This window comes from Tetrao urogallus (genome assembly GCF_951394365.1).
Source record: "Tetrao urogallus genome assembly, chromosome: 1".
Taxonomy (NCBI): Eukaryota; Metazoa; Chordata; class Aves; order Galliformes; family Phasianidae; genus Tetrao; species Tetrao urogallus.
Genome location: NC_136813.1, coordinates 20,257,920 through 20,284,986, shown reverse-complemented (window position 1 = coordinate 20,284,986; position 27,067 = coordinate 20,257,920). Strand labels below are relative to the sequence as shown.

Genomic DNA, 27,067 nt, shown 5'->3' with positions numbered 1-27,067 from the left:
TGCCTAGGGTCCCATTCAACCCAGCCTTGAACACTTCCACGAATGGGACATCCACAGCTTCTCTGGACAGCCTGTGCCAGTGCCTCATCACTCTCTGAGGGAAAAATTTTCTCCTAACAACTAACCTAATCTTCCATCTTTTAGTTTAAAGCAATTCCCCCTTGTCCAGTCATTATCAGGCCATGTAAAAAGTCTATCTTTTTCACAAGCTCCCTTTAAGTACTGAAAGGTTGTAATGAGATCTCCCCAGAGCCTTCTCCAAGCTGAACAAGCCCAGTTCCTTAAGCCTTTGTTCATAAGAGAGGTGTTCATCTTCATAGTCCTCCTCAGGGCACACTCCAACAGCTCTGCATCCTTCCTATGCTAGGGAACCCAGGCCTAGACACACTACTGCAGGCTGGACTCACGAGGGCAGAGTTGATAGGAACAGCTGCCTTGTTAACCCTGTTGGAATGTCTTTGCGTATTCATATTGAAGAATGAAATTTAGGCATCTACCAGTGCAGGCTGCGTTATGCTGTAGAATTTCTGCAGCTGTGGTTCAGAAATCTGATGGAAATTCAGTTTGCGTTGCATTATTTAGTGTCACAGGTCAGCATCAGAAACACTGCCAGATGAGATTGATTTATTTCTACAAAACTACTTACATAAACGTTCTCACTGAAAATAGCTTTGATCTGTACAGCTAGACTCTTCAGTACAAAAGCCTATTCGCTTTCCTGCTAAGTTACAAACATGAAGTTGTAACCCAAAACTTTTTCCATTATTCAATAAATTGTTTAAATATTTACTGTAAAAAATGTAAAAATTTCCCACATACGAACTGTTTTCTAAGTACAGAAAAAATCTCTCGAGTTTCAGAGCCACCATCCAAAACAAAATAATCCAAGCAGTACAATAAAATTTTAATAATTTGTGATCAAAAGTAGTAATGCTTTATCAAAATTTGAAGCTTATGTCCTAGGCCATGTTTTGATGCATGTCGTATTTATTTGTGTTGCAGCTCTTAAAGAACACTTCTAAAAGCGTACAAGTTTTCACGTGAACTAAAACACATTTTGCTGTGCCTTGCTTCCAACAGAATAAAACATATCCCAAATACATCTATAGCATTTAGAGGATGGAATATAACCAAGTTAACTGTTCAATCTTTTCAATACTTCTCAAACACAGCAGACAACATTTTGTACCAATGAACACACAAACATGCAAAAGCCAGGAAGTAGCATTCTTAATGGCCAACAAAGTGACATTCCTGGTCCTGAAGGATATCGCACTCTGACAGTAAATTTAAATCCTAGTGTTAGTTTTACATTTCCATCAGCTGTAGACTTGAAAACATCAGTCTAAAGGATGAACAAGCTTTAAATTATACCGAACATTTTTACAGTTTTCCTGATAGAATCTTACTACCGAGCTTCAAGAGGAGAGCAAGTAAAAATCCTTACACTTTCATAAGAACAAAAATAATCTATACCTAATTAATTTTCATCATTCAGCATTATGCTTAAATTCCCTACATGCTCAGTTTTACGACAGATTTCACTTAGTTACGTTAAGATGAAGAAATAATAACAAATTTCTTCATGTTAGACTAGGCTTAAAATTTTAATTCTGAGAAAACCAGGACTTGTGAAAAACAAAATTGGTACTGAAGACTTAAATATTGTAATTCAATATAATTCAATATTATCAGAGGACACAGAGGACATGCAATGAATTAAGATGATGTAAAAATCAAGAGAAAAACAAAAACAAGCAGCAGCCAGCACTGTGCATTATGCAAAAAGTGGAAGACTGCACCTTCCAGCTTCAGGTGCACATGTCCTACAGAGAGGCACACACAAAAATGATTCATTTTCATTTCAATCATTTTGTTTCATTCATGTTTGAAGCACTAAAAAAAAAATCTACTAGTGGGGGGATGGAAACAACGATCTTCTGTGGGTACTAAAGGAAAATAATTCAAGAATCCTTAAAGGAGGCTGAAGATGAAAGCAAAGCATACACTGAAAGAAAAGGGTCGAGAATGAATATTCTCACCAATGCTGACAGAACAGCACAGCAGCATTGTAACTTCAGGATATGTTTTAGAGTTTTACAGATCAACAGATTTCTGTAGTCTACGAAGATAACAATTTCTGTTTCACTGACTATCAATTCCAATACACATAATTTTTCTCTGCGCTCCTCTATGATGAGCTCCAAAGGCTCCAGTCCATTCATTCATAAACTAATCCTCAAAGTGCCATAAAGGAAAGAGACACCCTGAAGAACAGGAGGGATCTGAGACCAAGACATTTTAAAGGCTGTGCAGGGAGCCCACAGAAGTAGTGGACTACCCTTTTCTCTCATTTCCAGTTCAGTTCCCACCAGTTGAGCTACAGCCCATTTCTTTGGCTGTAACATGACTCAGTTATTTCTAGTTGCACTATAAAAGCCAGCTACCTGAAGCAAAATGTAGGCAAATTTCATTTCAGAAGAATGTGCTAATGTACTTACCATGCTAGAAACTGGAAACAAGCCTTTCTGTCCTCTTTTTATGTTGTCCTTCACCTCCCAATTCATGTTGATCTGTTCTGACATCCAGAATTGCATAATCCTGTAATGGTTACAGAAAACCACCACTGAACTGTACCCAAGCTATGAGCAGGGCAGTTCTCTGCCAGCCTACTATGCGGCATAGATCTCAGAATGTTTTCTTAATTCTAAAACATGCAAAAGTGTTTTTTTTTTAATTTTTTTTTTTTTTTTTTTAATGGGTAGATGTGCAATAGAAGTAGCTTCAGTCTACGCAGAGAGCATTGCAGCAATCCTCTCTCCAGAAGGATTCCTTGATGCCCGTGACATCAGAAAAGGACACATTCTGGAATGTCAGAGCAGCCCATCAGATGTTGGAGGTTACTAAGGACTTGAACACAAATCTCCTTCCCTCTCACTACTGAATTTGTGCAATATGCTTCCTTGTTTCAGATACTGTAACACACCATCACATTATCCACACAGTTAAATCTAAAAAATTCATTTCACCAACATTGCTACCTAGATTCCAATTCCGCTCTTCAAAAGTTAGAGACAGTTTCACTAAAGCCCAACTAATTTTGATGAGTTTAGCATAGACAAAACGTGTTTGTTACACGCAATGTGTTATTTCTTTAGTAAAATACTATAGAATATTTTTAAGGAGTATTTTTAAAACTATAAACTTCTAGAAGTCTATGCTTGTGATGCAAAATACTTTTAAAACTGTTCATAAAATTTTATTCAACTCAAGAAGCAAAAAAAAAAAAAAAAAATCATGGTGCTTAACAAATGATTTGTATAACAAAAGTTGAATCCACTCGTGCTATTTTATACCTACTTTGATAATACAATATCCATCTTGTGGCATTGCTTTAGTATCCTAACACAGGGCAAAATACACCACTAAGGAATGGTTTTGCCTTTTGTCTTATTTATTTATTTTTAAATGCAGAACCAGGAACACCATTCATTCTGAACTCCACTTTTAAATACTGTGTTATGCTTATGTGATTGAAGTTAAAAAAAAAAAAAAAAAACAAAAAAAAAAAAACTAAACAGATCTGGATTAAAAATTCATAGCCATGCCTGAGAAACTGTTTTATAGTACACCTTGAGAACTACCTTGTTTGGTAAACTACTCATTTTCAGACAAGCATCTCCACACCTTTAAAAACAACATTGCACCATGAAATAGTGCCTTCCCACATCTTAAATCACACATTTAGAAGAGCAGACGTTCAATTTTGAGATGTAAATTTGCTTTCTCATCTTTAATGAAGAAAAAAAAAACGCCCTCAAATAGTTGCATTCACTACATTTTAACTTTTCTACTTATGATTGCTTAGCACTCACCATCAGCCTAGATTTAGTTGGTATAATCTATATTCACACCTGCAAAATCCTCTGAACAGCTTGTTTTTTCAAAATACTGGAGAGACCAATGCAAGACGTGGATTCTGCATGACTGTTTTTCTACTTCAGGACAATCTGAAATCTCAGTATGAAACTATTGTAGTTTACTTTTTGGGGTTGTTTTCTTTTTTTTTTTTTTTTTGCGGTGCCTATTTTTTCCTAAGGTAGTTTCACAAACCAAATTTTTCCAATAACCACAGCCTTTTTTTTTTTCTTCTTTTTTTTTTTTTTTTTTTTTTTTTTTTTTTTTTGCTATTTTACAAGTAACATTTAAAATTTTTAACATTATTGAGCTTTGATTTTGTAGTGACTCAGAAAACGTTCATGTGAATACAAAGACTTAATGATCAGAACAATAATGTCAAAGTAAAATTTATTTATTTATCCACATAAAGCTTTACATATCCTCATAATCTCATCTATAGCCTGTGTTCCACACCTTTTTCCATTCACTCTTGCCAAACGCCATTGTTACTATGCAATCTCTTCCCTATATCCTTGAGCTGAAGCATCCCTTTCTTTTTATTTCCAACGGATGTGCACAAACATACTATATAAAGTGCCAAATCTCCACAGTAAACTATGTAATTGCTCCGTAAACCTATAACATAAGATTTTGTATTACAGTTATTTATGTAACTTTAAACACCTACTTGGAGTTTGAAAACCAATTTTCTTTCTGTTTTCTCAGGGCAAATCACACATACAGAATCAAAGACTGGCTTAAATTGGAGGGATCTTGAAGATCATCTACATCCAACCCCTTGCTATGGGCAGAATTGCCACCCACTAGCTCAGGCTGCCCAGGGCCCCATCCAATCTGGCCTTGAATACCTTTAGGGATGGAGCATCTACAATCTCTCAAGTCAACCTGTTTCAGCATCTCTCCTAATTAAGATTGGCAGCTCTTTAGATAAACACAGGTAAATCAATCTGTCAGTCTTCTTTCACTCAAGAAAATAAGTGCTTCAGTGGCTTCAACCATTCCTCTGCAGCCTTACTTGGCTCTTCTACCAATGCTTCATCATTTTCTGCCTGTGGCTCTGCTGCTTCTCTGGCAGCAAAAGGGACAAGACAAGACTTATGGCCAAGTGATCATACAAAGTAGTGTCAGCTTGCATGCAACAAACTGCTAATCATTCCCAATCTCAGTAGTAAAAAAAAGTATCCAACCATTAAGTAATGCAAAACTGGTACTGGCATTACAGGGCTCCAGTGTGAGCGTCACATCAACCATAATATGACAAAGATTTAGCAAACTGAAAGAAGTTTCAGAGGCCACACACTCTAGTTATCAGCAAGTCTGTTGCTGATTTACCTATTTCAATCACTCAGAAACACAAAAAATAGAAAACAAACTTAAACAAAGACTTGAGTAATCATCTCTGAAAAAATCAAAAGCACCACTTCAGTGCAAAATAGTAGTAGCAGCAGGAGTGTTATAGTTACAACAACTATAACAACTTTCATCTAAACCCTGTCTCAAGGGACACTGAGCAGATCCTTCCCAGAAAAGAATTATTCTTCATTATCACCTCAAGGATAACCTGCTGCTTCCAAATAAGATACCCTCAAGTCCAGCTCTTGAGGAGACTCAAGAATGCAATCTAGAGTTTTCAACACAAAAGTTGAGAAACTATTTCAACCACAGATATTTACACTTTCTGATCATGATGGTTACATTCTGCACTAAAGGATTTTTGTTTCATCCTGTCAATCATTTTAACAAAAGTCACTAATTTTCACAGTGAAACTTCCTGAAACAGGAAGTAAGTGGTTGCATTTGTCTGTTTTTAAAATACATTTAATTGTTATTTTTGCTTCTCCTCCATGGATTATAACAATCAAGCAGAGAACATAAAACAGGGGCAGGTGAAGAGAATAAAACAGAATCTGAGTCACTCTCCCTAAAGGGGTCACTATGCCTGTTTGGAAAACATTTCATTCTATTCCAACCGTTATTTAGAGTAACTGTTTCTAACATTTTCTAGAATTTAAAATAAAGCATCCAAAATACAGAAAAAGTGACTAGTAAAAAAAAAAAATTACCTGTAAATTGTTTTCTGTGACTCTGTTCCACCAAACCATATTGATGGGTACTCCTGTTTTACACCTGTCAGTCAGACAGCCAATAGGGTTCTTTGATTTTCTTGCTTTTGATCCCACCGGAACTATCCTCTCATCCAGCATCCCCAGTCGATACTTCCTGGGCTACGAAAAAGAAGGAGAGAAACCAGGCCACTCCTAACAACCCTCATCTAAAGCTACACTACTTTAGGTGTTACACTGTGATATCATTTCTGGATTGGTGGAATAGGAAACAATTTGCAAGTAAAATTTGTAATTTTTTCTGAGACTGTTTCCTTTCAATCCTTCCTATTTGGTCGTAATAAACATTTTAAAAAATGAGAATAAGCCACACAACTTCAGGGATTAAATATTCATATGCAAGTCTTTCCACCAAGCGTCAGCCACTGAAATATGAGTGTATATCTATATACATATATATATATACACACATACATATACACACGGAAATTCAGTAAAGTAAGTTGTTTAAAAAAAAGAAAATCTGTATTTCCAACAGATACCTTCAACCACATCATAATACAGAACTCTAATTCTTCCTTTGAGGTTTTTTTTTGACAAAAAACAAATTATCACTGACTTCTACATGCTTCTTTTTAAGTTTAAATTTGCCGTGACTTGTCTCCTGAGGATTTCAAGAACAAAAACAAAAAACAAAAAAAACAAAAACACACCACCAACAAAAACAGGTACAACTACTGACAAGAACTCAACGATAAAAATGTTCATGCTCAAGTTCACATTCAAAGAACTAACTTCAGCTACTACCTCTGCTTGACAAATGAAAACTACCACAACAAATGCACAGGAAACTGACTTAAACTTGAGAAAACAAAACATAACTTATGAAGTTGCAGGAGATAGTTAAGCCTTAATAGGAGTTAAACTTGTATCAGATTTATAATGATCTCTACACATGAAACTACCTAAAATGCACGAGATGAACATTATATTCAAAACACACTGGGGAAAAAAAAAAAATGTGTTAAAGACTTTCAAGCAGGTGAAGTAGATAAGTCCTCCAAGTTTCTCTAGGCTTTCAAACCAATGTGTACCTTCTTCAATAGTAAATACAATCAGAAGAAATATTTCAGAACACATACACAAACAAAATCTTGGTCTAAATATATGTATTAGAGCAAAAATTAGACTGAATTGTAGGGGCTGGTTTGTTTTTCTTCTGCTTTTTGACATAAAAGTGCAACTATCACCATCTAGATACATCTTTTCATTAACGAAAGCTTAACTTACCTTTATTCAGGTACCTACTTCATCTAGCAACTTAGAAATCTTAGGAAGAAGTACCTTGGTAATGCATTTCAGAAACAGTTTTTCAGGAAACAAGATGAAATTTTAATTGGAAAAGATTCCTCACTCACATACAAATTGAACACGGGCTGCCCTGGAAGTAATGCCTCTTACATTATTACACTGGTCCACAATATCAGAGGCTGATGATGTTGGCTTGGCAGTAAAACCTTCCCATTAATATTCCATTACATTTTGTTACCGTGCAACAGATGGCAGCAGAGGAGCAGTCTGACAAAACAGCATAGAACATTGAAGAGCATACGAAGCAAACGTGTGTCACTGAATTCCTCCATGTGGAAAAAATGGCACCCACTGACATTCTCTGATGCTTGTTCAATACTTATGGAGACCAAACAGGAGACGTGAGCGCAGTGAAATGATGAGTGGTGCATTTTAGAAGCGATGATGACACAAAAGACGTGCCCCATTCCAGATGGCCATGCAAATCTTTTTTATTATTTTTTTAATTATTTAAAATTTTTTTAAAAAGCACACCATGCTCTTGATTCGTGACTGAGAAAAATATGTATCTAATGATAGTGACTATGCTGAAAGACAGTGTTTTGTAGCTAAGAATTTGCTCTATCAGATGGTGTTATCATGCTCTTCGTATCTGTTGTAATTTTCATGGAAACAAATAGGATGCATTACTTTCAGAGCAACCTATATATAATACAGGACATGACTAGCATGAAATGGCTGAAAACCCAAAATCAATTCAATTTAATTCTCTGCAGTTTTTTGGGCTGAAAGCTTTGGAAAGAATTAATGCTGTGACAAGTCACTAGTAGCTCATTTGCCCATAAAAGAACAAGAAGCCTAACACTGACCACGAGCTACAAAGGCAATAAACTGAATAAAGATCAAGTTAATCAACTTCCATAACGATTAAGACAATTTAATTTCAGTTACAATAAGAAATTTGGTAAATTGTGATGGGTAGGTACAACCTCCTCTCGTAATTCAAATGTAAACTGATCACAGTAGAGCTAAACATAGGTTGTTTATGGGGAGGATCACTCCACTGTTGAACAACTTACCATCTTAGTAATTAAAAGAAGACTAGTAATGTCTTGAATGGTAGAAGTTCTAACGTCTGAGAAACTAGATATACAAATAATAATGAACTTTAGAGGGAGGTTAGAGTGTAGTATGTTATTTTCTTAGTGTGGCTTTTGGAAATAATAGCATCATGAAGGAAATCTCCTGACGTTTACACCACAGCTTCCCCATCTCCCTCCATGTTCTCTCAAGTGCAAGGCACTGTCTGATCCAGACTTTAGGACTACAATCCAGTGCTCCATCGCATTCCTATTCACAAACGGTTTTTGACTTCTTAGCAATAAAAAGTGATATATAAATGTTTGGAAAAGGAGAACCAAAACAAAAGAGGAACCGAGCCAATGGGGAAGAAGATTATTTCCTTTTCAATGGAATTCAGATTCCTGGCAACAGAATGAAACTGGCTTTGAAGGAACACGTTAGCAGACCAAGAGAGAAACAACAGTTAATTCTATGCCATAGAGCAATATTAAGCAAATGTGAGCTCTCACACTGCCAGTTCACAGCCTTACTGGGAAGGAAAAAAAAAAAAAAAAAAAAAAAAAAAAAAGGTGACTGGATGAGATGAAATTGAAGATTGCTTTCATTATCCATTACAAAACATTATCAGAAGATTACAAGGCCAGGATTTCATTGTTAAAACAGAAAGACATTAAATGATGGACAGTACAGCATTAACATTTGGAAAAAAAACTGTTTGCACTGAAATCATTCTAAATTATAATGATTTTTAGTAAGAACAATTGCATCTGAATCAGAAACTCAATCTGAGCTTACGTAAGAGTAGAAAACAAACTGTCTGCCAAAAGGAGAGATTCTATAGAAATGAAAGAACAAGAGACCAAGCAGTTTGGAAAAGAGCATCAAGTTTTCTATATCCCTGCCTCCTACACAGGACAATTAATAAAGCAGAAACAGCACTGCACCTTAGAAATCCACATGCACCAATCATTTCTGAACTGATACATCTATCTGAAAAACAGAGGCATAACCATCTATACAAACATTCTCAATTCATTGGCATGGGAACAACTCTTTTGGAAAGTTAGAAAAGAAACTGCACTTTTGTCTTTCATAAACTTCTTCCGTAATGTAAAATACAAACAAATCCGTTCAACCATACAAACGAAGAGATATTTCAGCACTTTTTTTTTTCTTTTAGGAAGGTGGCTATAGCATTTGAATACCTAATCTCTAAGCATCTATTTCTCAAACTAGTTTGCAGTTCTCAAGATGGTTACATATTCCAAAAGAGTTGCAAAAGGTCAATAAAACATCACCCTTGCTTAAAAATAAAAAATAAGGTAACATTTCATGTTGTAGTTTAAGAGGAAAAAACAACAGAATCAAATTATTACAAGGCAATACTCAAAGAGTTCAGTTCCTCCTGGGCACAGAAGCAAGTAGTAGTAGTAATTTCTGGTTGCAAGTGTTTACTTGAGGAAGGGAACGGCTAAGTACATCTAATTGCTAGCAACACCTTGGGTCCCCAGGGTGAGAAGGGTAAGCATTTTTAACCACAGCTAATAATTATAATCCTTGCCCTGTAATACCAAGCTGTTGCCAGCAATTAATGACAGAAAGCTATTGGTTCTCATGATTAGAGGGAAGGGAAAGATCTACTGGGAAAGATAAACCCCCAAAGTCTTAGAAACATTACACTTAGAAACATTACTACTCTAAAACCAATAAGGACAATAGCATTCTTCGCATCAGAGCACTACTACAGATGAGTAACTTAATTAACCCACGCTAGAAAATTTTCCTCAAGTCAGCTTAATTACTCGCCTCCCATTCATTCAAAATGAAGCCTGGAAACGTGTTTAGCAGGTCTAATTTCTTCCTACAATCTGCTGCAACAAAGCTAAGCCTCACCCCTAGTTTCTCCCGTTTCACAAAGAGAAGGCAAGTAATGTGTGGTAGGTAATGTCACACTTCCTCCTTCCAGTTCACGAGTTGGATACACCAGTGTTATGAAGCTATCCTACAGAACAAGAAAACTAAAGAAAAGGCTTAGTAAGATTCAAACTATAAAGACTCCTCCCGTCTAACAATTTTTATGTAATATTTAAGTCTGGATAACAGCATATCAAACTAAACAATTTCAAAGTTATGAACTATTGAAGATATGTAGTTAAATTACTCAGGATCACTCATGTTCCAAACAATGTGGGGGTTTTTTTGCTTAAAAAATGCACTTATCTATGATGGACTTTAAACATTCGATTTACAAGACAATTTCTGCATTAAAAAATACACAGTTTAGCACACAAACATGTGAGCAGGCCACAGTGTTTTAAAACTGTGAATAATCCAAGCTCTGGTAAGTCTACATGCATATACTAAAGCTAACACTCATTCTTCTCTATCTCAAGATGAATCAAGTAGCACTACTTTAAATTAACACATTATAAAAGTTATTGCAGTAGCATTAACCAGGATTCATCTGTTGTACAGAGAGTTGATTTGTGTCCTGTGTACAAACACGCACTATCCAACAGGAAAGTCTGAGTGTACTATATCTCAATTTTGCAATAACATAAAGACAATAAGAAATATGAGATTTTCATTTCAAATGTTGACTTACTTTGTAAGAGCTTTTTTGTTTCTTTTTAAGAAAATGTTACTGGAAAGTAGACCATTACAAAGATTAAACATTCAGCTTTTGTGCTAGACTACTGAAACTGAACAAGCATTTATATATTCTTTCTTAAAAAATAAGAGCATGAAAGCTAACCATAAACCAACTCCTCTGTAGAGTTTGCAAAGGACTCCAATCTGTGATTCTGTGACTCCTGAACAGCTAGCTCAGGAGCTAGCTTTGTCCTTCCTTCCAGAAGCTCTCATCAGGGGTATTTTCACCCAACAACCATAACATGAGAAGTAAGTCCTACAAAGTATTACATCTGAACATTAGGCTACTTTTAGCAACCACACCTAGAAGATGTGCAAGCTGGTAATAAGAATAAGAGAAGCTGCCTTACCATTACTTCGTAAGCCTTGCGGCTAGTATTGCTACAAGTCTTTTATGTGGTTTAGAATTTTGCTAAGCAAGACACTCTCTCCACTTCCTATTTCATTACAATTTCTCCATTGGCACGCAAGACAGCCTACACTTGTTTTCCTTATCTCAACATCTGAAGGCTGAAACTTTTTTTTTTTTACTATGAAAGCCACAGAAAAAACAAAAAAAAGATTTTTGATCTAAAAGTTGAAACTCGGTGTCTGGTTGGTGAATTTTTCTTGTATGTTTAAAAAATTTGGAAGTATTTAACACTGAAAATGTTTGCATTTTCTCCTCCTCGCTTTTTTTTTTTTTTTTTTTAATTGTTCATAAAACCTTGACCTTTGCAGGGGACAGAACTTCAAACTAGTTGAAAAGTGTCATGAAAAGATAGTAACCAAATAAAATAAATATTATTCTGCCCACAGAAAATCAAAATGTGCAGCGTGGCATGGAAACAACTCTTACTCCACAGCAATATATTTAATCATTGCAATGTGTAAATCCTGTTTCAACCAAATTTAAAGGTAAAAGCTCCAACAGACTGGGTGCTACACCAAGTATTTTAATCCACAGCAAAGGAAAACTTTTGAGGAGTGCCTACTAAACGCAGTGTATTTCAGGAGTATGTAAGCTGACATGACATGAAAATCATGAGAAGTTCAGCAGGAACTATGGAAAATTGACAAATTTTAGTCATGACTCAAATTTTGCAGACTAATTAGGCTGAGTAAGGTGTGAAACAAAAACAGCTGAAAGCTAGCACACACGACAAAGTTCCCTGCTAAGAAATTAAAACCATCTGATTAACTGAAATGAGCTGGCTTTCCTTTGCGACAGAAAATACTTCTACGTGAAAAAGACTTGCCAGAGTACCACCATCTCAAAATACAGTTCACAACTACAAGGACAGGGAAAAGGACTAAAGACTTTGATGCAGCTTTATTTACTAACCATATGTTTTGTATATTTTTCTTGCTGCTTTAAGTGTTTCTACACTATCTTCAATAAATTTAAGAAATTTTCAGTTAATTTACTGCAAATCATTCTTGGTAGTCTACATGAATCTTAACATAGAAAGAATCAAAAGTGTGTAAAAGTAAACAAAAGCACACTGCTTGTTTAAGTTAAATTTGTAATTTGTGAGGAGCATCTGACAAAGTCTAGATGGCTAACAGAAAAAATATGCTTAAAAACAGAGAGTGAGAGTAGTGTCTGTGAGTCCACACAGTACATCTGACCCACTTAGACATAAAACCCAAACCAGCAAAGCTGTTGTTAATGTAGTTCTTTAAGGTTACACTATTAAATCATCTTCATCTTACTCTGCTCTTTTCCTTCAAGGTGGCTCAGCAATAGGGTGAGGAAACAAAAGCGTAAGAACTCATCAATATAAGAAGCATTAAGCATTCCTAAAATGAAGTGCCTCAATAACAAGGGTTCTCACATGATAATCACTAATCCATACACAGAACCCAAAGTAAGCGAACAATCCACTCAGTATCACATTTTTGAGTGTGACATATGTAGTAAATACTAAGACAACAACATTATGCAGAACAATCTTAGTAAGCAATAGTTCCAAAGGAAACAGCAAAGCAGGTCAGACATCACACCCTGAAAACATCTTCGATAGAGAACTACCTGCAAATATTTATTAGTTTTCTTTACATCACAACCTGCTCTTCTATACTCCTCCAACGCTAAGTTCAGCCTAGGTGCACTATGAGGTGTGCAGCCAAAATTCTGCAGTTCACAACACAGTGACATAAGGTAGCATTTGGCAATGACCTCTCAGCTACTCAGAATATGCTTCATGTCTTTGAAGTGGTATTCAAGAGACCATGAAACATGGAACAATCTTCATTAAAAGTAAATAAAGCAAAACCAAACACAGCATGCTTATCTCTTCAATGAGCACCACCGAATAATATACAAACGTAGTAAAAAGAAGTATCAAGATAGAGTTGGAGATGGGGCGTTGGAGAAAAAAATACAGCTTCCCAAATGGTAACAAAACTAGAGGGAGGGAAGAACACTCTAAGATACAGTTTAGATCTTATCAATTTGTATTCTAGGGGACCTGGAGTTATTTAATTTTTTTTTCCTCTGAAGAGAAAAACTCTCCTAACACTCCTTAAGAAGAGTTTGCATTTATGTAGACCAGCCTTACAGGAAGTCTTTTTTGCTTCAAAACTTTGCTCTCTGAGTATTTGTTACTTCTGATCAAAGTATACAAATAAAGAAGCCCACTGCACAGCCCCCACCTGCCATGGATCCCTAGAAGGAACACCAAATAGCAGTCTGTTCTGAAAGAACTTCAGTCCAAATCATCTCTCCTACACTTTCCATTCTAATCTAGTTTGGAATCTGTTAGTCTTGGCTTGTAGTCAGCTAAAACAAGTGGAAGGAGTTCTAAAAAAATTCTGCAAAAACACATACAATTAACATTACAATTGCACTGAAGTACAATTCACTGCAGCAAACCAGCTCTCTCCTTGCAGCTTGGGAACTAACAGCAATCCCCACATTAAGGGCTCTCCTCCTCTAGGTGTTCAGAATCATTACACAAAATGGAAATAAACCAGCGTCAGCAACTTTTCTGAAGAGTTCAGTTTCCATGAGGATTGAAGGTATGTAAGAAAATAAAATGTACGTAAACAATTTTTTTTATTATCCTATAAGGCCGACCAGTGACTAGCAGTACAACTCTTTAGTCCAGATTGGTAGTAACAGTCTCAGAACAAATTTAAGCAAAAAAATTTCATTGCATATTTTTGATCTTTTCGTGTATCAAATGGTCATTCCCTTAGCACCAGATTCTCATCAGGTATGTTGCGTGTATTTTTATTTTTACCAGAACCAAAATGAATGCAAACAAGTTTTCCAACTCATTCCAAGATTATTTCCAGGTTTATAGGAGAACATTTTTCTAGATAAAAATCAAAATTCAATTTTGGAAAAAAAAAAACCAAGAACTTCACATTCAAAATGCTATTTTTTTTTTTTTTTTTTTCCCCAAACACAACACGTATTTGAATAAAAAACAAAATAAGAAGTGTGACATTGTTATTCTCAGGAAAGAGGGTTAGTCTGTCACTAACTCTAGCTGTTGTTCCATGCTTCACAAATCCTATTTGTGCATTGTAAGTTAATACTTACCTGAAAATCTCTTATAGGAAATTCACTTTAAGGTTGCTTGTCTTACTGCATGTAGAGTTATAACAACCGGACAGTAAATCCAGCAGGGTTTACAGTTGACAGAACCTCCATCAAGGCTCCATCTATAGAAATACTTAGCTCCTTTGATTTCATTTTAAGTATCCTATAAAATGTCTTTAAATAGTAATCTTATCTTTCCTGGAATCTAAAATTGAAATGCAATTTAATAATTTCTAGACAGAGAAAACAATGTATACGAACATTCTCGAAGTTAAAGAACTATTTTAACTTTTTAAACAACAAAAAAAAAAGATTGTTTCTAAAAGCTGTAACCAACTTTTTTAAGCATAAGAATAATCATAAGCAATTACAATAGCTCAACCTCACTGACTAGTTTCAAAAAACCTCACTAATTAAAAAGCAAGAATATTCAAAATAATAATCAAGTCATTTTTTTAGTACTTTATTATCAAATGTAAATTCACATGGCTTGCCCACTATTAGAGGGTTGCCAGTAATAAATCAGTAATAAAAAAGTAATAAATTTAATTTCATTAAAAGACATCTACATAAATAGTTTCTATAAAAAATATGTAATATGGTTTTACACAACACAGACATTTAGGTTTTACATAATTGCAAACAATTCTTTATATATTTATAAAAATAATTTATATATTTAAAATATCACAATTCTAATTTGTAAAGCAAAACAATTACTCTTTATTCACTTACCAGGACTGTATTATATCTGTCCTCCAAGTCAGTGATAAACGAAGGAAATGCTGGTTTTGCCAGCTAGTTCAGAACAAACAAAACCTTAGCCCTGGGCTCTTAGCAAGAAAATGGAAAGTTTTCTTTGTTTTGTTTTTTTAAGCAGTAGATGTTATAAACACCTACACTTCGGCCAGTCACCAAGGCTCCCTTTAGAGTCAATGAACAGAAACAAACACTCCTAAGTGGCCATCTAGCTTGTGTTACAGCAGGTAGCAAATACTGGCCTGTTAAGGCATATTGCTCAAGCTCTAAATAAAATGAAGTTACTGAGGTGGAGGGGCAAATCACATAAGTTTTCAAATATCCAGCACTCAAGCATTTGATTCCAGGAAATTACTTAACACATTTGAACATGATGCTCAAAACGTACTAAATATATCGAGAAACAACGTCCAAGATCGTTTGCAAAGTATCTTTTGGTGGTCAAAGTCAGACAGCCACAACAGAATTTAGATTAATTTCTTGGGACTCTACAAATCAAATATTAACCACTTAAATCAGCCACTGACATAGGTCTTATGGAGCATGCTTTTCTCAGTATGAGTCAAGCGCTCCTTCAGGCTGCTCATCTCTCTCTGCTGACTATAGAGGGAGCCTGGATGCCTAGATTTTAAGACAGTTCAGGTCATATTAGACAAAAACCTCCCCATTGCCAGCATTACTTATCAACATTTGCACAGATATACATTACAAAGAATTACAAAGATAGAAGTCGTAATCAACAGTAAATGATTAATATTCAAAGCAAAGCAAAGTCTCTTTCAATTAATGCCAGTTATGTCTGAAATATTAACTGGGAAAAAAACAAGTCAGTCCATTTTCATAATCTGTTGTAGCAAGTGGTTTAATTGCTGATTCTTTCTTGGGGAAAAGAGAATGTCAGAAAAGATTCTTCATTAGTATTTGAGCTTTATGTTATTCGAGCTTTCTCTTTGCTTTCATTTTGTACTAAATAATTTCAAAATTCTTTAGCGTTAGAAGCAGTGGTCCTTTTAGCATACTTTCGTATGACAGTTCATTTTCGTTTGTATATATGCTTTACATACATACAGACAAATACACACCCACACATACACAGTGCTTCAGACGAAGTTTAATGAGGAAATATATGATTTTCATTCTTACTCTCCTCAGTAAGTAGGTAGACACACGTCAAGTTATTTAAATAAAACTTCCAGTGTCTCTAGCTGGCATTAAAGAAAGGCACAGTTCAGCAATTCCATGTAGTTTTGATGCATATTAGGAAATTATCATTCTACAACTGTATTTTACTTCAAGAAAAAAAAAAAAAAAAAAAAAAAAAAAAAAAGTGTTTGATGGGCCAACTGTGGCCATTATCTTTAAGCTTCACCTGGAGGAATAATAAAAAGCTTATTTGCCAACACGTAAATAAATTAATTAATAACCTAAATAAAGGTTATATGAAAAGCATAAGCATAAAGCATGCTGATATAGTGCACATTCAAGAAAAAAGGAATTCTTGGCTACAGGAAAGTTCAGGGTCACATGGCAGATAAGAAGCAAAAGATGAAAGTCATCAGTGAAAGTAAAACTGATAATCAGTTAGGAAAAGAAACACTTTATTTTTTAATGAGACAATTTGGAAAAAAAAAATTAGTTCTAGTGTTTAAAAAAAAAAAAAAGATAATCTTATGTCTCTTACTCCAGTCACTGTGTCTGTACGCACAAAATTGGTAAACAGCACAGCCGGAGCTGGCACAGATGTTTGAAAACAGTCTAGTGTTCAAAAAGATTTTTCCATACAAATTGGAAAGTACCAATTCAGGGGAATTCCCAATGTTATCATCATAAAATGACTTGCAAACTGAATGCATTTCAAGCTAAGAATTACTTTAACATCGTGGACAAATAAATGGTGGGAATTATTCTTGTATTCAGAACTCGTTACCATGAAGGCACAAGATAAATCACCTGCAAGCCTTAGAATAATAAAAATTATTTGTTTTTAAATTTAAAGGACTATGCCTTAAGTTTCACACTTAAAGCATTCTTATAAAATTCATAAATGCTTGGAATATTTTTCAATAACAGCAGCAGTCTGATCTTGCACAGTAAAAGTTAAAAAAGATCTCATATCAGCAGTGAAATATTAAAATTAATCTAGTAGTATTAGAAGATTCATTCTTATTTCACCTACTAGTTCAATTTATTCCCAATCTTATTCCCTCTCAACTCATACACAAACATTCTGCTTAAGATTTAGTTACTGCTTACCTTTCTCCTTTGAGACACACTGAGGGCAGCAAAGTCATTAAACAAGGATGAATTTGGTGAAGTTAGTGGATCTGTAAGAAAGAATGCAAGACAACATGTTATATATTCCCAATATTAAAAAGAAAACTTACAATTTTTAATATGTTTGAATGGAAGAAATACTTTAGACAAAATTATGTTTAGCAACCACGCACAAAAATGGCAGTATCTGTTAGATTTCATGCAACAGCACAAATGAAATGGTGCTTATTAACAGAATTTATTACAGTCAATTGCTTGACACTACTTAATGTCCATCCAACATTTCAAAGCCTTTATCTCTAGCTACCTGAAATTAACTTTGGCATACCAAATAATATGGATGTTCTTTGTCACGTACAAATTTCAACCACAACTACAGATAGCAAGAGTCCACATTCTACTGGCAGCTTTTTTAATGCTTTTTCTTTGCCCCTATGCAAAATTGAAGCACCAAATACACACACACCACAACAATCACAGATGCAACTTGAACACAAAAGTCCAAACTAAATATATCTACCAAATTAAGACATTAACGTCACCTGCTAAAACAGTAACATTTTAATGAAACACTCTTCAGTATAAATACATACTCCTTTAAAGGTTAATTCTACAGATGAAGGAGAACAAAGGACTACAGACATAACAGAATTTAACGTTCCTTTCAGAACTCAGTCTGGTTTCTCTCCTTCACATGCATCAACATCACTATCTGCCCCCGTCACACAGGCAGTAGAACTCCACTGCCTTGAATAGCTAATTGTTTAGCGGCACAAAGCACAAGACCTACTGGAAATGAAACATGGAACAGGAGGAAGGAAAACAAAAACAAATTTTGACTTTCAAATTAATTTTCTTAGGCATAGATACTACCATGCTTTAAAAAAAAAAAAAAAAAAAAAAAGCTGTAAGCATAATATAAACAGCATTGGACACACAAATGGAATTCTACAACATCAACATTATACAGCAATTTTCAGCACAGAAAATTTTAACAGTACTCTCTTATTGAAAGAAGTTGGTTTGACAGCAACAGCTGAAATCATCTGCAGTACCTGTTATAATTTGGAAAGGAATTCTTAAAAGCATATTATGGAAGTTCAATACACTTTTCATAGTAGTTTAGTGAACTCATAGGCCTGCACTGTAGAGATGCACTGTTTGGTTGAAACACATTCCCAATAACAAGAAAAACATTAGAGGTAAATTACTGCTTACAGGACAAAACTGAGAATCTGTTAAGATTTGTCACTTATATGATAAGTTTCACAAAAAAATGTACTCCTTTAAAACTCCTTAAAAACCTGTATATTTATTCTACAAAATAATTGCCATGAAAAGTACAATAAAAAGGAATACTACTGTGGGCTAACATAAACACTTATTTAAGCTATCAGTGCTTTATAGGGGTTATCTAAACTAGCTTCTAATTTGATGAGAGAAAACCCGATAGATAATGTTTGCAGTGGTTTTTTTTGTTTGTTTGTTTGTTTTTGAAATTTTCTTGTTTTGTTACTTAGGTTTTCCCCACTGCAGAAAAAGAAGGCTGAAAATGTATGAGTTCTGTAGCACTTGAACTTCAGACTACAGGAAATACTTGAATACTATACCATAGGACAAAAAGTTCTCCTGCACCTTAAATCGGATCAGAGGAGAAAACCTACCTTATGGCTCACTTTTACTAAAGCAAAATCACTTAAGCTCCTAAACATACTTTTGTATGTTGTTACTTTAAAGATACTTACCATGGCCTGCATATTGCTTGGCACTGTCATTGAGAAGGCTAGGAGAGCTGCTGCTATTTGTCATCCTCTGAAAAAATAAAAAATTAAATTGTACATAAAATAAAGCTACAGAAATTAAATGAGAGTGCTAAGAGTGGTATTTAGAAAATTTTAGAAAGAGTCATCTGTTGTTGAGAAAAGTGTTTAGTAAAATACAGTATTTCACATGAGAGCAACGCAAACCAAAAATGACTATGCACTAAACCAAAACACTATTCTCTAGCTAGGGAGGCTTTACAAAACCTACAGTTATCCAACACTGTTGTGCAGGAAGAAAATTCAGTTATTCCGTTATAATTTCCCTTAAACATTCATTCACTGTGAACGTGTGAATCAACTCCTTCCCTTATTATACACCATCATCACCTTATGATACTTTTCTAACCAAAATACTCAAATTAGTATCACATTAGATGGGGAGGAGGCTGTTGCTTTTGGTTTGTGGTCTTCTGTTTTTTTAAAACAAAAGAACAGGTCCTTTCAACAAAATCACATGATTCTTGTAAGCCATCAGGATGCACGAAACCTGCTCCATATTCCACATAGGCCCTACATGCTTCTCCTGCACTGCTCTGGAGGTGCCACCTAGCAGCCGCCTGGACTAAGTGAAACAGTGCTGCTCTAAGAGCTCCAACTGCTTTGACACGGAAGTTAAGCAGCATACACTTACTCCTGCTTATTGTCTTCTCTGCCTAGTCTCCCAGCTGGAAGAAAAAAATGCACAAAGAAAAGCAGAGCAATGTCAAGTAGTGCCCTTCCATCTCCAAGTGATAGCACCTGTATTTGTTAACATACTCCTTGCAATACTTTTGGCCTACACCAGCTAGGAGTCTCCCAGCCAAATTTCAGGCCAGTATTCAGCAGTGAGAAATTTTGAGATCCCGTCAAGTAGACAGTCTGCACACAACAGCTGCTTTCGTGGGTGAGTATACACCAGCACAAACAGATCATTCCATGCCAGCTGGCCTCTGGTACCAAGGAAAGTTTCCAGGCATGTCTCATTCAGTAGTCTAGACACAGACTAAGACTCAAAACTGGTCACTGGAGTTGTTCTTCATGCTCCCATTTTTCCACTGCCAATCCAAATGCTGGTGGCAGATGGCAAAAAGCCTACTGCATATCACATCAATGCCATTTCACCCAATTCTTGACCAGAGGGGAAAAAAAAACAGAAAACCAGCATGCACTACTAGAAAAGGAATTTTAAGAAAGTTTTTACAAAACTTAGGTATCCTAAACAAGTATCCTATTGTTATCCTCTCAATAGCATATTCAATCAATATACTACTGTCAACTGACATGCCAGTCTCTTCTATTGCCCTCTCTTCTACATTAGGAACTACTACTACTTTTCTGAAAGAGTGATCAAGCAGTGGAACGGGCTGCCCAGGGAAATGGTGGAATCACTGACTCTGGAGGTGTTCAAGAAACGTTTAGATGTTGTGTTGAAGGATATACTCTAATGAGAACTATTGATGATAGGAGGACGGGTGGACTAGATGATCTCATAGGTCTTCTCCAACCTTGGTGATTCTATGATTTGTGCTCCTATCTACAGTAAGCCCAATACCACCACTGGTTTTCCCAACAACTCTTCATTCAATATGAGTACACAGCATGATATGAAGCAGATGAGAAATTTGAAATGAGAAACAGTATTTGCTTGATGTGCTTTCCTTATTCTGATGCCACCCATCTCACACCCGTTCAGATTGTATTCACTCTACTCCAAAATTATACTTGTGAAGTATCCCTACAGTGTATTTGCTCTTAGCATTTGATACATCCACACTGGTCCTTTTAAGGAGTGATTTAGGAATCTAATGGAAACCTTTCAGATGTGCAAATTGTCCAGGTGTTGATTAAAATAATGTTAATGTCTATTTCTGACACTCAGATTTTTACAACAATTTTAAAGCAAATTGTAATGGTCTGTCATAATGGTGATACATAAGATATTGACATCTAGGCTGGTACCAAAAATTGTTGAGATGTGGCTTAAATTGGGAACCAAGCTCTTCTCTGTGATCAATATTTTTCGTCTTCAAGTAGAGGAATTAAACATTCAATCACCAGGCTTGCAATGTGAATGTGACTGCAGTGATGAAAATCAGCACTGATATGATCAATAAAAACATAGCATGCACACTGGAGACACTGCAACAAACACTTTGTTCAGTATCCTAATAGCGCTGTGCAAAGAACTTACTGAACCTATGGATGTCAAAAGGCTTGTTCAAGGTGTAAACATTGCATATGAACCATGGTTCCAAAAAACAGCTTTCTGATCTTGGACAACTCTTGCTCTAATAATTACTTGTGAGCTCCATCTTGAATGAGGTAAAAAACTCCACGTCAACAGCCGCTTCCTTTAATTTTTCATCTTTCTCACCATTTATTACACATGCACAAGCTTCTTAGCATTATTCATGGAAGTCCTACACATAGTCACATAAAGGACTTTAAAGATGTTTTAATATCAAAGATTTCCACCACACCCAAAAGCATTTAGTCTTAATTAAGCTTGTTTCTGTACCTCATTTTTACCAAGTCCACATGAGAATACCTTAAACAACAAATAAATTAAAAACTACAGCAAGCATTATTTGTTATTTACGTTTTCTGGATAACATGGTTTTTATTTCCAAATAACACTCCTTTATCTCTTAGTAGCATTCAACTATTTTTCATACAAATTCAATTTCAAGAATAATCCAAGCACAAGAAACGTAAGCCGAAAAGAAAGGTCCAGAAAGGTAAGAGCAATGACCACAGGCAAACTATTCATTCCTATATAGCCTGCCAGGCAAAGCAAGCACACACATATCAGTTTCTAACCTGTATAAATACATCATGACTTTCAACACATCAAAGTTAATATGGAAAGAACTTTGGCATAACTGCGCACCACTCCAATGTTACTCAGGTCCATAAAAATTCCTCCTCTTTGCCTGCCTGGTGCTATGATTTATTGAGGTTCCTTAAGCCGTAGTTAAAATTCAACTAGGCTGACTGGCATACATTCTGCCCCTCTCCCTTTAAAGGAACTAAAAAGTTGTTTCTGTTCACATCTCAAAAGAGAGCTGCTACAGAACAAAACTGTCACATTCAGCCCCATCCAAGGATTTCACTTGAAGCTTCAGCTTGCACTGTTGGGGCTTCTATCAGTGACAAAATACAGTTCCTTATTTCGTGGGGAAAAAAAAAAAGAAAAAGTTTCAGACTGTGTCAATGCCTGAATATTCAAGCAATACAGGAGAGGGAATATGCTCATAAGTTTCCTCCCTCCACACCCCCTAGAAAAAACTGTGTGAAAACGTACTGTTTCAAAAACGACACTGATGTCAAAGTGAATCATTACCTCATCTAAACATAAGATAGTCTGATGGTTATTAAAGTTTTCTGTTCAGAACTGCTGCAGGATAACATGCCTTTAAAAGAAACAAGTATTATTTTGACAGACTAAGATGACAACAGCATCACTGTATAAATTCTACATTAAATTGCTATTTTGATAATATGTTTGAGGATTAGATATTTTTCCAATATCTCCTTGGTGCAGTAGGCTAGGAAAAGAATAAAATTTAAGAAAAATGACAGGGTTTTCTAACTGCACATCATCTTGCCTCTACCCTGCACTAAGACCAACTTTGTTTTGCTTTTATTTCACTCTACCCAAAAATATATAGTTACAGAATTTTCATCGAGAATGAATAAAGCTTTGCAGCATACAATTAGATCTAGTTTTACAATTTATGTTACAAGATATATCTTAGTTTTTGCTCTCCTCTCACAACAGTATTTAGAGATGGCATTTGTTCCCTTTGTCTCCATATCCTTCATCTTAATCCTGAGAAAAGGAAGTACCTCCCTCAGAATCATTCGTTTGCTATGTATATTATCTCAAAAAACATTTTGTAGCATGTCACAAGTTATTCTCTTCACCTTAATACTCTTCTACTGGAACTGTATTTTAGAGTATTTTTTTGTCATTTTCAAAATAATGTTAATTGAACTATAATAGAAGTCATCTTGCAAAAAGAATAAGATTGTCACAACCAAGCAAGCCATTGTTTAGCTGTCAAATTCTGTGACCTACAAATGGTGACACCTTTTGCTTTCGTTTCTAAGCCATTCCAAACTTGTCTTGGGTGGTTAGCATATTTGACACCACCTACAGCACATCCCACTGAACTGTTTGAACTAAAGCAACTAGATTTCTTCAAAAGGCATTATGTAAACAATAGCATAATTTCATATTTAAAATAGTATTTCTGTATTTCCACTCAGTCCTCAATAGTTAAAAATTGAAGACAGTTACAAGCCTCTGTGCTATAAGGAGAGTTTTATTACTCAGTTCTTGGCAGATGCAACAATGGGAACAAAGGCCTTTGTGTTTACTCAGCTGCAAGGCTTTGAAGTGAGGGAGATTTCTACTTCTCAGGCTTTTCAAGAACTCTTAGTACACCAATATTAGCATGGCAAAAGCAAGATTGATTCCTCTGCATTACATGGCCTTGCCTGCTTTAGTGCTAAGGACTATTACACTCCCTTTCTTATCTTGTTTACAGCTACTACTTGATAAAATGTGCTTTTACTTTATGTTTAACGTGCAGACAAATGAAAGGCATGTAGTTATTAAGCTCATCATACCAAAACATAGAAAAACATTTCTGTGAAGCAGCATATGTGAAGACATCTTCTGCTGTTTTAAGCTCTTACAAGCAAGTTATTCAATCAATATGGTAGAAGAAATTTTGACAACAAGGTACTAGTCTGCCTATATTCTCACAGATTATTTGCATAACCTTTCATGATTCCAGCATAACACTATTGAGACTCCTTCCCACACCACGTGAATCAATCTACAGCTAGTAAAGAGGTAGCACTAACGTGGTGTTGGTTCAGAGAAGCACGAAGGTGAACGCAGAATGACTGACCAAGCAGCCAAGCACTACAGGCATCCAGCCAGCTCCTGCCTCCTTGCTACTGGGAGAGCCAAAGGGAATGAGCTGCTTCTTGAGCCACATCTCAGAGTGCCTCTTGGCTGCTTGTAAGCCAAAAGGAAAAAGAACAGCTTTGGGGACAGCATGCAGCCTATGAGCCATGTGTAGCGCAGGCCTGCTCTGTTATTAGTCAGAGATGAAGAAAACAGAAAATACATGCTTTGATAAGCTGGAAGCCAATACTGCAAATACAGTATGTAAGAGCACATGCAGATTCAGGGAAGACAAGACATGTGAAACAGAACTGTAAAACAGGAAAATGCAAACTGATGATGACTGGAGACTATTGATCAATAGAAAACTTGTTAGAAACAATAGAAGGGACCAACAGGAGGTAATGAAAGGTTGGCTAACAGCACACAATTTTGATGCAGCCCGAAGAATAGAAGAATGAGGCAGTGTCCATTTTTAGAAAGGAACTACAAAGAATTAGAACAATGGCCATTTTAAAAGCCCTGCCTCTCCTTAATACTTCTCAGGATTTTTACCCTCATCTTTTTTCCACTGCAAACTGGGTATCATCATTAGCTGCACCTTTACCACTGGTCTAATCTCAATGATATGCTTCCAGATCTCTTGAAATATTCTTCATGCATCCAAATGAGATCTTGGAGTCAGAAAGATCTGTTCTGAAGAAATGTTGATCACTAGCTACCTGTAGTATTTATGCAAAGACTGCATTTCCTCAATACATCATGATACAATTTATTTTCCTTCCTAATGCTGCTTACTTAACGTTGTATTGCATGCAAGAACATTACTGCACAATTTGGATATTAACTTAGCTTGAGGCAGTTTGGCTCTATTACACTTGAGTTATGATAACCTCACTGCACACAACCACAGCTGTTTCCATCAAACTTGTTCTGTTGGCTGTATATAACAAATGCATTCTTAAGATGAATTAGAAATAGTCTTATCAAATTTTAGATTTATCTATTGACCCCCTGGTAATAATGTTGGAAGGCATTTAGTGAATAAAGCATGGAATGTAGGATACCCCATAGTGAAAGAAAATGAGCATTACCCATAACAGATCAATTATTATTATCCTCACTAGATTGAGACCAGTAAAGCCATTTCAACCAAGTCTTCTACATAGGGTCACTAACTCCATTCCTCATCTTCCAGTCATACAGTTTAAATTCAATAATTCCGGTGTCTCCAGTAGAGGTAGCACTGCTATTGTTTTTTTGGTCATCTTTTTCCTTCCATACCTCTGTAAAATGCAGACAGCTTTCTTCTTTAATAAGGAAAGCATTCCTTTACTTTAGAAAGGAAATGTAAACATTAGATACAACAAAAGCAACCTGCACATGGAAGTGGAATGCCAACTAGGAGTTTTCAAGAAAATGATTTGAACAGCATGCAAAAGTGAGGCACAGGACTATAAGATGCACACACTTGACTGACTGTAAAAAGGATGCTCATCAGGTACACACCATGCAGGCTGTGTTCTGAACAAGTCCACCTTACAATTCTCCTACTGAAAAACTACACAATGTTATGGGGAATACATCTCAATACATAAACTCAAGGTTCCACTGGCAAACTAGACTTACCATTTCTTAACATCTAACTGTACCTTACTTGCATTTCTTATAGCTGCATAATTATTTGCCTGTTTGTGCTATTTCACCAGTAAAAAAAATAAGTAAGTTGAAAAGTTTCCTCGTAGTGCATCACCGATGTATCTATTTCTGAACTGCACAGGTCCACCACAGATGACTCAGTAATTCAGGGATGGAACAGACACTTTCATCTGCACAAGCAAAGCAGAGGCTAATTACAGAATCACAGAATCACAGAATTGTAGGGGTTGGAAGGGACCTCCAGAGATCATTGAGTCCAACCCCCCTGCCAAAGCAGGTTCCCTACACCAGGTCGCACAGGTAGGCATCCAGGCAGGTCTTGAACATCTCCAGAGAAGGAGACTCCACCACCTCCCTGGGCAGCCTGTTCCAGTGCTCCGTCACCTCACTGTAAAGAAGTTCTTGCGCATGTTTGTACGGAACTTCCTATGCTGCAGTTTCCAGCCGTTTCCCCTTGTCCTGTCTCCACTCACCACTGAAAACAGTCTGGCCTCGCCATTCTGCCCCCCACACCTTAGATATTTATAGACCTGGATCAGGTCCCCTCTCAGTCTTCTCTTCCCAAGGCTGAACAGACCCAGTTCACTCAGCCTTTCCTCATAGGAGAGATGCTCCAGGCCCTTCACCATCTTCGTGGCCCTCCGCTGGACTCTTTCCAAGAGATCCTTGTCTTTTTTGTACTGGGGAGCCCAGAACTGGACGCAGTGCTCCAGATGAGGCCTCACCAGGGCAGAGTAGAGGGGGAGGATCACCTCCCTCGACCTGCTGGACACGCCCTTTTTAATGCACCCCAGTAAGCCATTGGCCTTTTTGGCTACAAGGGCACACTGCTGGCTCATGGCCAACCTGTCATCCACCAGGACACCCAGGTCCCTTTCCGCAGAGCTCCCCTCCAGCAGGTCATCCCCCAACCTGTAGCGGTGCATGCAATTATTCCTCCCCAGATGCAAGACCCTACACTTGCTTTTGTTAAACCTCATCGGGTTTTTTTCTGCCCAGCTCTCCAGCCTATCCAGGTCTTGCTGAATGGCAACACAGCCTTCAGGCGTGTCAGCCAATCCTCCCAACTTCGTATCATCAGCAAACTTGC

At 36.3% G+C, this 27,067-nt stretch overlaps 1 protein-coding gene across 1 annotated transcript in view; it reads right to left on the bottom strand.

Moving 5' to 3' along the window:
- The window catches only part of PAN3 (poly(A) specific ribonuclease subunit PAN3), a gene marked incomplete at both ends in the record, with an annotated part of 74,807 nt that overhangs the window by 32,712 nt on the left and 15,028 nt on the right, over nt 1–27,067 (bottom strand). The window contains 3 exons of the mRNA XM_079548858.1: nt 5,985–6,146; nt 17,575–17,645; nt 19,341–19,407. Coding sequence (XP_079404984.1) covers nt 5,985–6,146; nt 17,575–17,645; nt 19,341–19,407 — 300 coding nt within the window. The remainder of the gene's footprint in view (nt 1–5,984; nt 6,147–17,574; nt 17,646–19,340; nt 19,408–27,067) is intronic.